Raw genomic sequence first — 13,851 nt, 5'->3', positions numbered from 1 at the left:
AAACTTCAGCCCGTCTCACAGGAATGTAGTGAGGAGAAAACCAAACAATGCATGCAGAAGTGCTCTGAAAAGCTAAAAGATCAAATATAAATGTAGATATTATTATTTTCATAAGGTCCTGAATGTACTCACCCTTTTGTTTCTGATTTCAAGTGGGGGAGAAAGACTTCTATTTCCTTTTGCACCTAATTTGAACAAAAGATACAAACATCTCACTTTGACTTTTCTCCTACTTCAAGCATTTGGCTTGAAGAAGCCTTTTGTCAGCAAGCTGCCAACTAATAGAGGTGAAAGGAAATCCAAACTCCACTCCAAGTCAGGGGTGTGGAGGTGGAGAGAACAGGAAACATTGCTGGAACTTTCCTGGTCTCCAAAAAGAAATTGAACAGGACTGCAGAGGTAACTATAATCACACAACCTGTTACAGACCCTGCAGAGAACCAGATTTGTTTAAAAATTGAATAACAGGGGGAGATGGCTTGACCCTACTTAAAGCTTATCTAGGACAGAATCTCAACTGTTGAGGTAGAAATGACATAGGCTTTGCCCCAAGCATAAGAGATGACGAGTGAAGGGTCATCCCGTCTTGGGAACTTGTCCCTATGCAGTTTCCTCTGCCTGGAACACACCTTTCCTCTTCTCCTTGTCTTTTCTTAACGAACTATTTCTTAGGGAAGACTCTCTGGCTGACACCCCCACCACACCCCATTCCAGATCATATCTAGTGTAAAAAAATGTGAGTAAGCTAAACTTCTCCTTTATAATCGCTGATCATTGTTGGAATTAGTAATTCATTAATTTAACTGATTAGTGTCTGTTGTTCTCTCTCCCCTCCTCAGTAAGCTCCCTGAGTTCAGGGAAGAGGTTGATTTTTATAGAAACCCCAGAACAGAATATAGTATCCCCTAGCTCAAAGTGAGTCCTCATTAAGTATTTATTAAATAAGTGATGAAAGAAATACGATCTGAAAAGAACTTCAAAGCAGATTATTTCAGATCACAAATTATTTCTATATAGGCACATTTATGCAAATATATGCTATTTACAATAAAACCCTTAATTTACTATTGCTCAGGGAGAACATATTGCAAATGGAGGGAAACCATAAAATGAAAAGGTTAATAAATCAATTTTAATAACAAGTTAGTAGTAAGGAAATATGCTACACACCCTGAATAAAGAGTTCTTACAGACTGGATGGTTTACAAGGTCCCAACTGCCCACGTTTACACATTTTGAAGAAGGGATGTGAAAAGGGCAGAACTATTGCTTCGCAGGCTGGAAGGCACAGCTCACAGTCACATTCTGTTTCCTTTCTTCTGCTCCGAAAAGTTGCAAAGTATGGCTAATTTGGCATTTATTCATATGAGCATAAATAAATGAGGAAGGTAAATTTTTCAAAAAATATTATTCAAGCACTATGGCAAGATAAAGCAACTAATATATATATTTTAAAGATCTTTTATTTATTTGAGAGAGAGCATAGGGAGGGGGCGGGGAGAGGCAGAGAGGGAGGGAGAAACAGAAGCAAGCTCCCCGCTGAGCAGGAAGCCCCACGAGGGGCTCAATCCCAGGGTCCTGGGATCATGACCTGAGCGGAAGGCAGATGCTTGACCAACTGAGCCACCCAGGCGCCCTGCAATTAATATTCTTAATTTCTATCAAGCTATACTCCAAGACACCATGCTTTTTGGATAAAAGTCAGTCCCCATCCCCCTTCCATCTGATTTTTTTTCTCTTGCACACACTTATTTACATACAATTTAGTGCCAATTTTCAACAAAATAAGGTTTCTTTTTAATTTTTACATTGCGATCTTCCTTTACCTTTCAATTATTCTATGGAACATATAATTATATTCTATCTTCCTCACTAAGTTGAATTTCTGAACTTCTGTGAGCTAAGTCTACCCCATTCATTTGTGTGTTAAACAAATATAAAGAATACGGATGCTGAGTAATAAAGATGAGGTCTTTTCTGGAGCTTTTAAAGCTATAGTGTTTCTTTTCTTTCCTTCGAAAGGTTGTACACTATAAATTACATTACAAATAAAAATGAATTAAGTGAGACTGAGGTCAGAGAAGAAAAACAGAGGCGCCAGTTTCTGTAGAGGGTCTTTAATGGATGATACTTTGAGGCTATCAATTTGGAAAGAAAAAAATCAAATAAAAATCCATTTCATACTCATTTTGCAGACCTCATCCTTTTCTTTGTCTTCATATAAGTAACTCTGCCAATGTCTTATTTTATATAGGATCTATGTTGTTCTTCTACTCTGTTCTAACGTTATACAAATTCTAACTCCTTAAAGGCAGACAGAAATTAAACCATTCAAATGCTGTTTGTTTAGTAATTTCAAAATAACAATAAGTAAGGCACCTTTCACCTATGTGGTTTTTTTTTTTTTAAGATTTTATTTATTTGACAGAGAAAGAAAGAGAGCACAAGCAGTGAGAGCGGCAGGCAGAGGGAGAGGGAGAAGCAGGCTCCCCGCTGAGCAGGGAGCCCGATGCGGGGGCTGGATCCCGGGACCCTGGGATCATGACTTGAGCTGAAGGCAGACGCTTAACCCACCGAGCCACCCAGCGCCCCGCACTTTCACCTGTGTATCACCAAACCTGTCACTCTTCCTTTATTTTGCCATTGCTCCTACCACTACTAGCAGAAATCCTAAAAGATCAGATAATAAAAACCCAAAGAGATCTTCATATTTTCTTCAACTTCACAGTCAAAGCCCATCTCAAGTTATGAATTGTCTTTATCCTCGAGATTGTTTGAAACTTGTTAATTTATTTTTTTCTTTGGGAAAGTAAGAATAAATCATGATCAAAGAGAAAACTGCCACTTGTTGCCCTTTGTGGAGTCTCTTCTTTACTCCATTTAGTGGCAGCTGGGAGTGCAGAACTAGGTTTATTCCATGCTAGGGGAAGAATCCCTCCCCCCAATAATGGTGAACATCAAACAGAGTTCCTTGAATATAGAAAATGTTCAATGTAAATTTGGCAAAAGAATGGGTGAATAAAAGAATAATGCAGTGTTCATTGTTTAAAAATGAATCATTTCCACTCCTTTATCTGACTACAATTTGAAACCCCTTGATAATCAAGCTTTACAAAATTGGTTTAAGGTCTCCCTACAGAGAAATAGACAATGGCACAGAGAAATGTTGTGGCTTCAGGAGAGCTTCGAAAGAAGGACCTGTGCTCAAACAAGTTTCACATGAAGTAACTTGTCTGAGGGACACTTCCAAGCTTCTCCAGAAGAAAAAGGATTGTTTTGGAGTATGAGGCAAAGTAAGGTGTTCCCAGGAGCAGAAATATTTTAAATGTTTTCATTTAGGAAGGGCAATGGCCTGTTTAAATCAAACCACCACCCTTAGCCTTGGTCCATCAGGCTATTAGGGAGATACAGTGTGACTTACTCTTCGAGAAGTCTGCTTTTATCTGGCCTACATTTGTATCCTGCTTGTCTCTATACTTTTCCTTTGCTTTTACTTTTTTCTCTCAATGACTATGGAGTTTCCTGTTTGATTCTTTATAGGGGTCTTAATGTTTAAGGGGTGAAGGAATGAATAAATCCTAATCCTAAAACGATAACTGTCTGTTTCAGTCTTCTTTAATAAAAGCGCCAGCTCCTGGCTTCTCCACGGTGTCGCTCTTTTTTTAAGAGGACGCGGAAGGCCACCATCCAGCAGACGTGCCTGCGGGTCAGGAACCGCGGCAACTGCCTTTCCTCCCAAGTGCGCTAAGGGCCACCCCCAAGGAGCAGTGACTTCAAGGGCCGGTACTCCGTCCCCTGTGCTAAGTGAGAGAGAGAGCACAGACTCCCTTTAAAGGCAAACTTTGCAAACAAGAATAACCTTGAGAAAGACCCTTTATATGCAGATCAATGCTCAGGAACGTTGCCAACCACTTACAACTCCCCTTTGACATTTCACAGATGCGTTTTCATGCTGGAGAAGGGGCCTCTTTCTACCCCGGAACCCAAATCCCCGCTTTGTGCCTCGGGTGCAGTTGGGTCTTATCGGATGAGCCGCTGGGGAAATGTGGGCCCCCTGTCCTCTCCTTAGTCAACTAGAGTCACCCTGGCAGAGGACTCCCCTGCCTCCCCGGGGCTACTTCTGTGGTGCCTTGACCTGAGGCTCTCCGGGGAATTCTCTCTGTGTTCTGGAGGTCTCGTGGAATTCCAACTTCTCAGTCCCAAGGATCTGCCCAGAACCATCCGGCGGTCCCCAACCCCCAAGCTCTGGGACGGCTGCGGGGCTGCGCTAGCCATTAATGGCCATCATCCATTTTTAATCAGAAAGATCACAAGAAAGATGGTAAGCGAATCCCAGTCGCAAGTCAATTTAAATAACATTCCTGGGGAAATCCAATCACTTAAAACTGAGACACCTACGCGAGCAAGAGCCCCCGCCCGACTGGCGGGGAAGAGCGCGACGGCTGAATTAATCGAGATCAGGGGGCTCCCGGGCTCAGCGCGCAGCGTTAACCCTTCCAGCCCCGGAGGGTGACAAGGGGTGCTTGGAAGAGGGCCGCCGGCGGGGCGAAAATGCCCACGGCGGCCACGCACAGGCTGTCTCTGTCATCTTGGGCAGCTCCGAGCGCCCTGAGCCCGGCCCGGGCGGCTGGGCGCGCGGGGTTAAGGTCAGAAGCTCAGGAGGCCGCTCCGGCTGCGAGGAGCTGCCGCCTCCCGCAGCCTCGGCGCGCCTCGGGCTCCTCCTTCCGCCCAAGCGTGGCCAAGTGAGCACTGCTCCGGCCGCAGGTAGCGGAGGCGCGGAAGGCGGCGCGCGGGACCCAGCGGAGCGCCCGGGGAGGGGCCGACGGACACGCGGACAGACGGATCCCCCAACCCCCTCCCTGGACAGTAGCGACCGTCCGCGCCGGCCATGTGGGGACCCGGAGTCACAGCGGAGGGCCTGTCGGTGGCGCCGGCACCGCCGCCGCTGCTGCCGCTGCTGCTACTGCTGGCGCTGGCGCTGGTGGCGCCCTCGCGGGGCGGCGGGGGCTGCGCGGAGCTGGCGTGTGGCGAGCGGGAGCGCTGCTGCGACGCGGCCAACGCCACAGCGGTGCGCTGCTGCAAGCTGCCGCTGCACGCCTTCCTCGACAACGTGGGCTGGTTCGTCCGCAAGCTCTCCGGGCTGCTTATCCTGCTAGTGCTCTTCGCCATCGGCTACTTCCTGCAGCGCATCATCTGCCCCAGCCCACGCAGGTACCCGCACGGTCAGGCGCGGCCCGGGCAGCCACGGCCCGGGCCGCCGGGGGGCGCAGGGCCGCCGGGGGCCGCGGGGCCGCCCGACGACGACGACGACGACTCGCCCGCGCTAATGCGCGACGAGGCGGCCGCCGGCTCTCAGGACTCGCTGCTGGACAGTGGCGGCGGGGGCCGAGGCCGGGGAGGCGGCGGGCGCTCGGCCTCCTCCTGCGCCTCGGAGCACGAGCTTCGCGTGGTCTCGCCGGTCTTCCTGCAGCTGCCCAGCTACGAGGAGGTCAAGTACCTGCCCACTTACGAGGAGTCCATGCGGCTGCAGCAGCTCAGCCCCGGGGAAGTCGTGCTGCCCGTGTCGGTGCTCGGCCGCCCGCGAGGCGGCGGCGCCGGGCAGTCCGACGGCGGCGAGGGCCGCTTCCCGCTCATCTGAGCGTCTGCGGCGGCTCGAGGACCGCGCGGACCGAACGCGGCTAGGGGGGCTGCGGGTGGGACGCAACGACAGAGGTGGCCGCTGCCACCGCCGACTGCCTCAGACCCCGCCTGGCACCCGGGCCGAATCGCCTGTCGCCCGGCGCCTGGGTTGGAGTCACCCACCCTCCCGCTTTCCCCCGGGATCCTAAGTTTCCCTACGTTTCATTCGGTTCAAAGAAACGTTAGGGCGCGCGGCGGGGGCGACGGCAGCGGACGAGGCTGGAGTGCAACTTCGAAGGACGTCCCCGCCCTCAGCCTCTCCTCAGTCCTGTGTTCACTCGTAAGTGCCTGCCTGCTTTCCGAATCAAAGAGAACACGTGAGCCCTTTAGTGCGTCGAGCGAAAGGCAGTAACCTTTAGGGATGAGGGGAAAGGACGCAGTTCCATCCCTCTGCCTCTCGCCTCGACAGGTCACGGTCTCCCAAGATGGGCGGAGGGCGAGGAGCCGTAGGGGCGAGCGGCGACTGGAGACTGCTGCGCGCGGTCGAGGAGAGCGGCACCTAGGTATGATTGAATCCCTCCCTCCCTTGCGGAGAACCGAAATAAACCCCCTTGGTATATTCCTGGCCAAGCATAGTCCCAGCTGATGGCTCACAATATGGCGGGGGGGGAGGGGGGATACCCGTAGTGTCCAGTTAGGTGCTGTACCTATTGAAGATACAGCAGTTAGGTATATAGAAGACCTTATTCTTAATAAGGTACAGTTGGACTTTGGATTTCCCAATAACTGAGAAGATATTTATATTTATTTGTCTTTTATTTTTATATTTTTACCATGTATTGAACGTATCAGGAGTGTATTTGTGCAATTAATGACAAGATAATCGTCTTTTCCTCTTTTTTAGGCCTTAATGGCCCGGGAATTGTCTGTCATTATTGTTTAATAAAATATTGGACATGATTTCATTTACAATGGGGAAGAAAAAGAGGCATGGGCAAAGGAGAAAACGTATGTGACATAAAACACATGAAGGATATCTTATTTTCGCTATTTGAGAAGAATATATTTTATTTTTAGTACTGTGGCATAATATATAACTTTTGTAATAACTGTACATTGTGTAGTCTAGGTCTTAATTGTATCATTCACCACATAGTTATATGTAGATATGATTGATACATATATGCCATACCATGAAGCATGATGTCATGTGCTTTGCCCTTTGTTTTGAAGTACATTCCACAACATGATGCAAAACATAAGAACTTGTGACTTCTCTTCAAAGCCATAATTGTGCAAGGAATGTATTGCAGAAGGATTTAGTCAGCATATCCTAAGAAAAACATAAATGTCATTGTATCAGTTCTACCATTCTATGAAATGTTCTTTAAGCAAATGGTAATATAAAATAATATATTAAAATGCATTGTGTATAATGTACATATGCACATCGTCTATGTACAATATACATATTGTATACCATATAATTACTACAGTTTATGACTGCCATGAAAGGAAAAGAAGGAAAACAAAGGTTTCTCTTCTTGGGGAAGGATGAGTGTTACATTAAGAAAGATTTTACATGTGAACTTCACATATGTACCTAGAAACATTGTTCTTAATGATTAAAAAAGTTTGACAATCCTGAGATTGTATTAGAAGAAACTGATCTGATTAATTTGAGAAGTGATTTAATTGTGAAATTAATTTGAGAAAATGATTAAACTTTTAAAAGCTAATAGAAAAAGTCTGACAGTTCTAAGGAAGTCTGAATTGTAATAGAATGGTTTACTCTAAACTCCTAAAAGCTAATGACCCTGTCATTAAAATCATTTGGAGTGTTATTAAAACACAGAAAAACATTAAAATCTTTCTCTGTGCAAATTGTATCAGATGTGTGACTATATGGCAATGCATTAAAATATGAAATGTGTATCTTTGTTATTTAAAAGCAATTTTAAGCTGTGTTTGGCAAAACAATAAGGAGTTGAGACTATTTAAATTGAGACTGGTACAAGATTTAATGAAATCACATCGTATTGAGTAATTGCATATGTTAATATTATTCAAACACTATAAATTTTAGTTACATGTGGCTATCAATACCACCCACCATTCAAACAAACAGGAAAGTTGCCATAATCTCTTAAATTATTTATCCTTTGGGGGTATTCTGTTTTAGACACATCTTAAAATTCACCCATATCTGAAACATCAACTTGAATATCCAGTACCAGTATATGAAGTATATCCTATATGTTGCTATTACTAGCATCTTGAGCTTTGCAACAAAATCTTGTAAAAACACACTTATAATATGAATCAAGTGTATTTCCCTTGTATCAACTATGGAACATTTCTCTCCCTAAAATTCAGAATGTCTACAATGTAATACTAGTCATGCAGTGAGGTTCCACTGAATTTTAAAGTTACAACAAATTTTACACTTCTTTTTTTCCTACACAGCACACAAGCTTTTATGCACATCTCTCGGTTAATAAAAATGAGTTTGACTCTGGTTTTTTTCTTGCACTTCATTGATTTACCAAGCACGATTTTGGGGGGGGGGAGGAATTCTTAAAAACTATTTTTATTAGTGGTAAATGAACATGTTTCATGGTAACACACATATATAACATACCCTGTTAATACACACACAACCTATGTGTTCACAATGCTAGAAGGCCTGGATAGAAACATTTTTAAAGCACTAAGCGTGGTATCTAGGTGTATCAATTTTATAGATTTCACCTGGAAGTTATTTATTATATAGAACTAGTAGAAAATAGAAATGTAGAAAACATTAATGTAGAAAAGTTATTCTCTCACCTGAAAATAATTTGTGATGAGATGCTGATTTTACTTATTTTCAATATTTTTTTATATAGGTGAGGGCACAGATATGTATATATATGCACATATTTATATATATATATATAATCATCAGTTGCTTAAAAGCATGACTGTTTTCTACTCATATTTTTCAATTATGGGTATTATATAATTATATATATATACACACACACATATATATGAAATCAGTTGCTTAAAAGCAATTTGTTGTTGGTGTTCAATATCATAAACAAGGGAGAAATGTCTTCTTGAGATAGAATGATAGTTTCAAGAGGCCATTAATTCAACCATGGAAAATGGCTTTGGCAATTATGCCAAAGGGCATGAGGTGTACTATATAAGGAAAACAAGATTCAATTGTAAAGGCTAAAGGGAATATTAAGGAAATAACCTCAACAGTTTAAAAAGCAATAGGCCAAGTACCTCAATGTACTTTATGTATACAGTTTCTCTCAAGTGTAATTAATAAAGGAAACAGTTCACAGCTGGAACTTATGAATATGGTGTTCAGATTTAAACAATGTTCTGCATTGATTTCTGTAAAAATTTCATGAACATAATTAATTTGGATTTCCAGTTTGAAAGAAACAATGATGAGTTGTTTTATTTTGAGTAGCCCAGCATTAATCATCTCTCCAAAACTGTACATTACAGACAACCATTCAGTAATAGAATATTTGGCAAGTTTGTATCTGACCTTACTAGTTTACAATTTACTTTTTCACTCACCTTTCACCCATTGGGAAAAGATAGGAGGCTAAGGGACAGTATTTTATCAACAAAGAATGAATCAACAACCAGCTAATTGTAAAGAATTAAGATGTCCTTTCTTCCATAGAGATGGAAAGGATGTCTTTTTTTTTTTAATTTTGCCTATAAAATAATCAAATGTCAAATAAAACCAATACTTTGATTATATTTAAATACATATAGAACCTAATTTTATTTATTTTCTTTTACTTACAGAATTCACTTTTAATTTTACAGCAAAAATTTTACAATGGAGGACATTTATGCTTGCCATTGAACTAAAGATCATCACTTTTTTTTCCTCTTCAACTTCTTAGCTAAGCACCTTCATTGTCTTGATCTGTCCTAGTTCTTATTTTCTTTCTTTGTATGTTGTTATCTTGCTTTGAATTTTCAGTATTTGTTTTCACTAAAACACATCTCATAGGACTCCAAGTTGCTCTTTTCTGTGATTTAATATTGCTCTGGCTATGGCTTGGTCTTTTGCACAAAGTTTCTTCTTTTGGTAAACATTATTTTCCAAAGTGTTCTTTTTTTTTTTTTAAGATTTTATTTATTTATTTGTCAGAGAAAGAGAGCACAAGCAGGGGGAGCTGCAGGCAGAGGCAGAGGGAGAAGCAGACTCCCCGCAGAGCAGGGAGCCCAATGTGGGCCTTGAGCCCAGGACCCTGGGATCATGACCTGAGCCGAAGGCAGACGCTTAACCGACTGAGCCACCCAGGTTTCCCCCAAAGTGTTCTTTGTTTTCTATTTGCATCTGCTTCTATTGGTTTCCAGTTTTGAGCCAGGTGGTTTTTCCTTTTTATCCACTAAAGGACTGTAAACATATTTCTTGTTACTCTTATCCATAGAGATTTTCTCTGTCACTGAGCAAATGATCGTATCTTTGCAGCTCTCTAGCAAGAATTTTCATTTTTCTAGATCTCAAACAATAAATCTTGATTTGCCTTTTAACTTTTTGCTTCCTCAGCTGAAATTTTCTGGAGGGATTGTCAGCACTTTTCTCCCTACTTATCCCTAAAAATGTGCTCTCTGCTATATTTATAAGAGCAAAGAATTAGACCCTTGCGTCTTAGTAGTGACAGGGACCTTATTTTGGCTTCCAAACCTCAAGTATATTATATGTCCGTTGACTGCTATATCTTTATGCTTCTAGATTTTTCTCACAGGCATCTTTGTGGTTTCCTCTGTGTCATTTTATCTGAGGAATGGTTAACTATTCTTATTCTTGCTCACAGACATTCTATTTGTTATACTAGATAAATGATCATATTCTATCTTTATAGGGAAGACCTTATTTGAGCCTCTAGACTTCAAATATAGCTTTATTTTCTATTGCTTGCTATCTTTGACATTCTTATGGATTTCTGCGTGGGTTCCTCTTCAACTTCTGTATATGGTACCACTGTTTTACTGGGTAGACTAGACGGTACCTCTAACTTTATATTTCTTTTATTCCTGCTTCTAGATGATCTCGAAGAATCCCTATTGTATTGTTTAAGATTTTATCTGAGGAACTGTCAATAGTTTTATCTTCTGTCTCTCATTGGCTACATTTGTTTCATCATAGAAAGGATTAGAATCCTCCAGATTTATTCCTGTCTTATTTCAGTTTGTGGGAATTTTATGTATTGACCAAAGATTTTACCAGACCAAAATTACTTTTGATTATTTTCCTGGGTCTTAAAAGTATCTTCTCTTTGTTTTTAGGTTCAACTTTTTCTTGCAAGGTGTTCATTGGTTTGTCACATTTCTCCATGTGCATAACCCCTGTTGAACTAGCCAAGTAATCAGATTCCTAAAGATTTATACCAGTTTACTTCTTCCTCTTATGTTACAGTCTCTTTTTTCCATAGCTTCATCTTCTGAGTTTTTCTCTTGGAAGCTCTTCACAGTATTCTTTTCATTTTCCTTTATTTGAAATTTTTCTGCTGCTAGAAGCAGTGAGACTCCCGAGTTCTATATTAGTTCCGTATCTGTGTCTGTGATGTAGGGACAATGCTGACTCAGTTCTGCTCTAAAATTAAGTTCCTATTTCTTCCATTCATCTCTGCACATTATCTGTTGGGCTAGGCAAACATTTAGATTCTTGAAACTTTTTTGTTTTTTAAGGTAGATCTTGTTCTTTGACTAACTCTGTTTTGCAGATTCTTGGTCAAGTCTTCTACTTGGTTCTTTCCTTTAGGAGTTTTGACTGTTGGTGCCTGTTGGGTCTTCTCTGGGTTCAGTCTTTCCCACAGAAGTTTTCAGAAGTTTCCTGATTGTTGTAAGTTCAGTGGATTCACATTTCTCCCTGGGAGCTGTCCCGAGCTTCTTGATTGTCTTATATTCTGGGGTCCACCATTTGCTGTGTGGTTTTCCTAAGGCCCTTGGTTCCTGTTGAGTCTTCCACTGGGTCTCTTGACACCTGTGGGTGAGGTTTTCACCTTTTCCACATTTCCACTTGGGAGATGAGGAGTTCTTGCTGCTTTCGCTCTCTGGTTGTATTGCTTGCTTTGGTGTTTTTATAAGCTTTTTGATGCCTTCAGATTTTCCACGGAGTCTGCATTTTCCTCATTCGTCCCCAGCCCTCTTCTGAGTATTCTTAGATTTTCTCATCATTCTGGTTTGTGTTTGGACTGTTCTAAGCTTTTTGTGGGCATCACAACCATTTATTTATTTCTCTGGTTCTGTTGGTGTTTGCAGGAATTCTTTGATACCTGCCAGGTCTTCCAAGGGCTTCCAAGGGCTCTGGTTTTACCTTAGGTGTTTTCAGCCGCCTCCTGATGATTCCTGTTAGATTTTCTACTGGTTCTGGATTCTGCTTTCAAGTGTCCTAAGCTTTCTGTGAAAGTTATCATCATTTGTTTGTTCCTCTGGGTTTATAGGAGCTCTCTGATGGCTGCCGGGTCTTCCATGGGTTCTGGTTTTATTTTAGGTGCCCTCGGCATTCCTGCGAGAATTCTTAGTTTTTACTGAGGCTGGCTTGTGCTTTGGCACACTCCTAAGCTTTCTGTGAAACTTAATACCATTTATTTGTTCCTGTTTCTTTTGGTGTTTGTTTGCGGGAGCTTTCTGATACCTGTCAAGTCTTCCACAAGTTCTGCCTTTTCCTCAGGTATTTTCAGCAGTCTCTTGAGTAGCCTGAGAGTTTCTACAGGTCCCGGATTCTGTTCTGGGGTGTTGCAAAGCTTTTTGTGGACATCTAATTTTATTTTAATCTGTTTAAAATTAATAATTTCATAAGTTAAAAACTGAAACTCATAGTACTGTGTAAGAGTTCTGGCAATTCATTTTGATAACTTAAATAACATTTCTAGCATTTCTAGCTCTGATTTAAAATTTGGTAGCAATTACATTGTAGCCGTTTTTCTAATGAGTAAAATATAAATGTGCACATTTTTAGACATAAGCTTGGCAGTTGCTGTGGGAGGTGGCACGCTTCACTTGCTACCATGATAATTATAACAATGATAACTATAATTCATTGAATGCTTACATATGCCAGGCACTGAGCTAAGCATCTTGCATATATTATCTCATTTAAAATTCATAACAGGAGGAGCTAAGGATTTTTTTTTTTTAAGATTTTCTTTATTGAGTGTGAGCACAAGTGGGGGGGAGGGGCAGAGGGAGAGAGAGAATCCTAAGCAGGTTCCACTCAGTGCGGAGCACGACCTGGAGCTCGGTATCATGACCCTGACATCATGACCTGAGCCAAAATCAAGAGTCAGATGCTCAACTGACTGAGCCACCCAGGTGCCCCCAAAGGTTAGTAATAACGATCATTAACCCCATTTTACAGATGAGAAAAGTGTAGACAGAGAGGTGGAGTAGCGTGCCCAAAGTCACACGGGCGATAAGTAGAAGATCCAGGAAGCAGATCCAGCCTGTGTGCCTTCAGAGCTGGTACTCTGAACCACTGAACTTTCACCATGCAGTTAACTGAGCCTCGCAGTGTATCTTAGCATTGTTGCTGCGGCTCTGGCCGCATAGCCTCACATCAGAATCACTCTTTATTTTTCCACAAGTGAAAGAAGGTAGCTATTACTTGTCACTTGCTGTTTAAAAGAACTATTATTAAAAAAATAATAGAATCTAGGCCAGAAATCTTTAATGACCCAAAAACTGTGGAAATGCAGAAATGTTTTATGGGTAAAACCTGAAATGATCAACAAAAACAACACAGTTACTGTTTTTTTGCATTTCATTCAGCCAAGTCCTTCAACACCAAGTATGCCTCCTTCCTGGTCTGACTTTGTTAACTTTAAAATAGCTGGTAAATCTTGTCCAACATCTTAAAAAAAAAAAAAAAAGCCAGAAAGCTTTTTGTATGCCCAGAATAAAAAACAAGAACTGTAGAGTCTAACATTATCACTAAATCCTCGATGCCAGCTAATATGGAAACAGGAACAAAATAGCTTCCTAAATTAAGATTCTATTTATATTCTTGTGGTAGAATATGAGTGTTTGTTCAGACTTTATATTGAATAACATAATGATTTAGACTGCCCAGATGAATCTCTAGACGCTAGATTTACTAGTTATATGACCGTAAGCAAGTTGCTTAACTTCTCTAAGGCTATTTTCTCTTCTGCAAAGTGGGGAGAGTACCTACCTCAGCTGGGTGGCATATTAAGGTATGTACAG

The 13,851-nt window shown here is 41.9% G+C and overlaps 1 protein-coding gene across 5 annotated transcripts in view; it reads left to right on the top strand.

The window, feature by feature from the left end:
- Nucleotides 1-2,523: 2,523 nt before the first annotated feature.
- CUNH3orf80 (chromosome unknown C3orf80 homolog) overlaps nucleotides 2,524-13,851 on the top strand; it is a 128,373-nt gene continuing 117,045 nt past the window's right edge. For 3 of the 5 annotated variants that reach the window (XM_032407330.1, XM_032407329.1, XM_032407332.1), the window contains exon 1: nucleotides 2,524-6,182. In XM_032407330.1, the coding sequence (XP_032263221.1) occupies nucleotides 4,889-5,638 (750 nt within the window). In that variant the 5' untranslated portion in view covers nucleotides 2,524-4,888 and the 3' untranslated portion in view covers nucleotides 5,639-6,182. Of the gene's footprint in view, nucleotides 9,269-13,851 lie in introns of those variants that run through there. The other 2 variants (XM_032407327.1, XM_032407328.1) reach the window with 2 other exon arrangements.

This window comes from Phoca vitulina, unplaced genomic scaffold (genome assembly GCF_004348235.1).
Source record: "Phoca vitulina isolate PV1807 unplaced genomic scaffold, GSC_HSeal_1.0 scaffold8, whole genome shotgun sequence".
Lineage (NCBI taxonomy): Eukaryota > Metazoa > Chordata > Mammalia > Carnivora > Phocidae > Phoca > Phoca vitulina.
The sequence above is the reverse complement of the archived record's forward strand: the minus strand, read 5'-3'. Positions and strand labels throughout refer to the sequence as shown.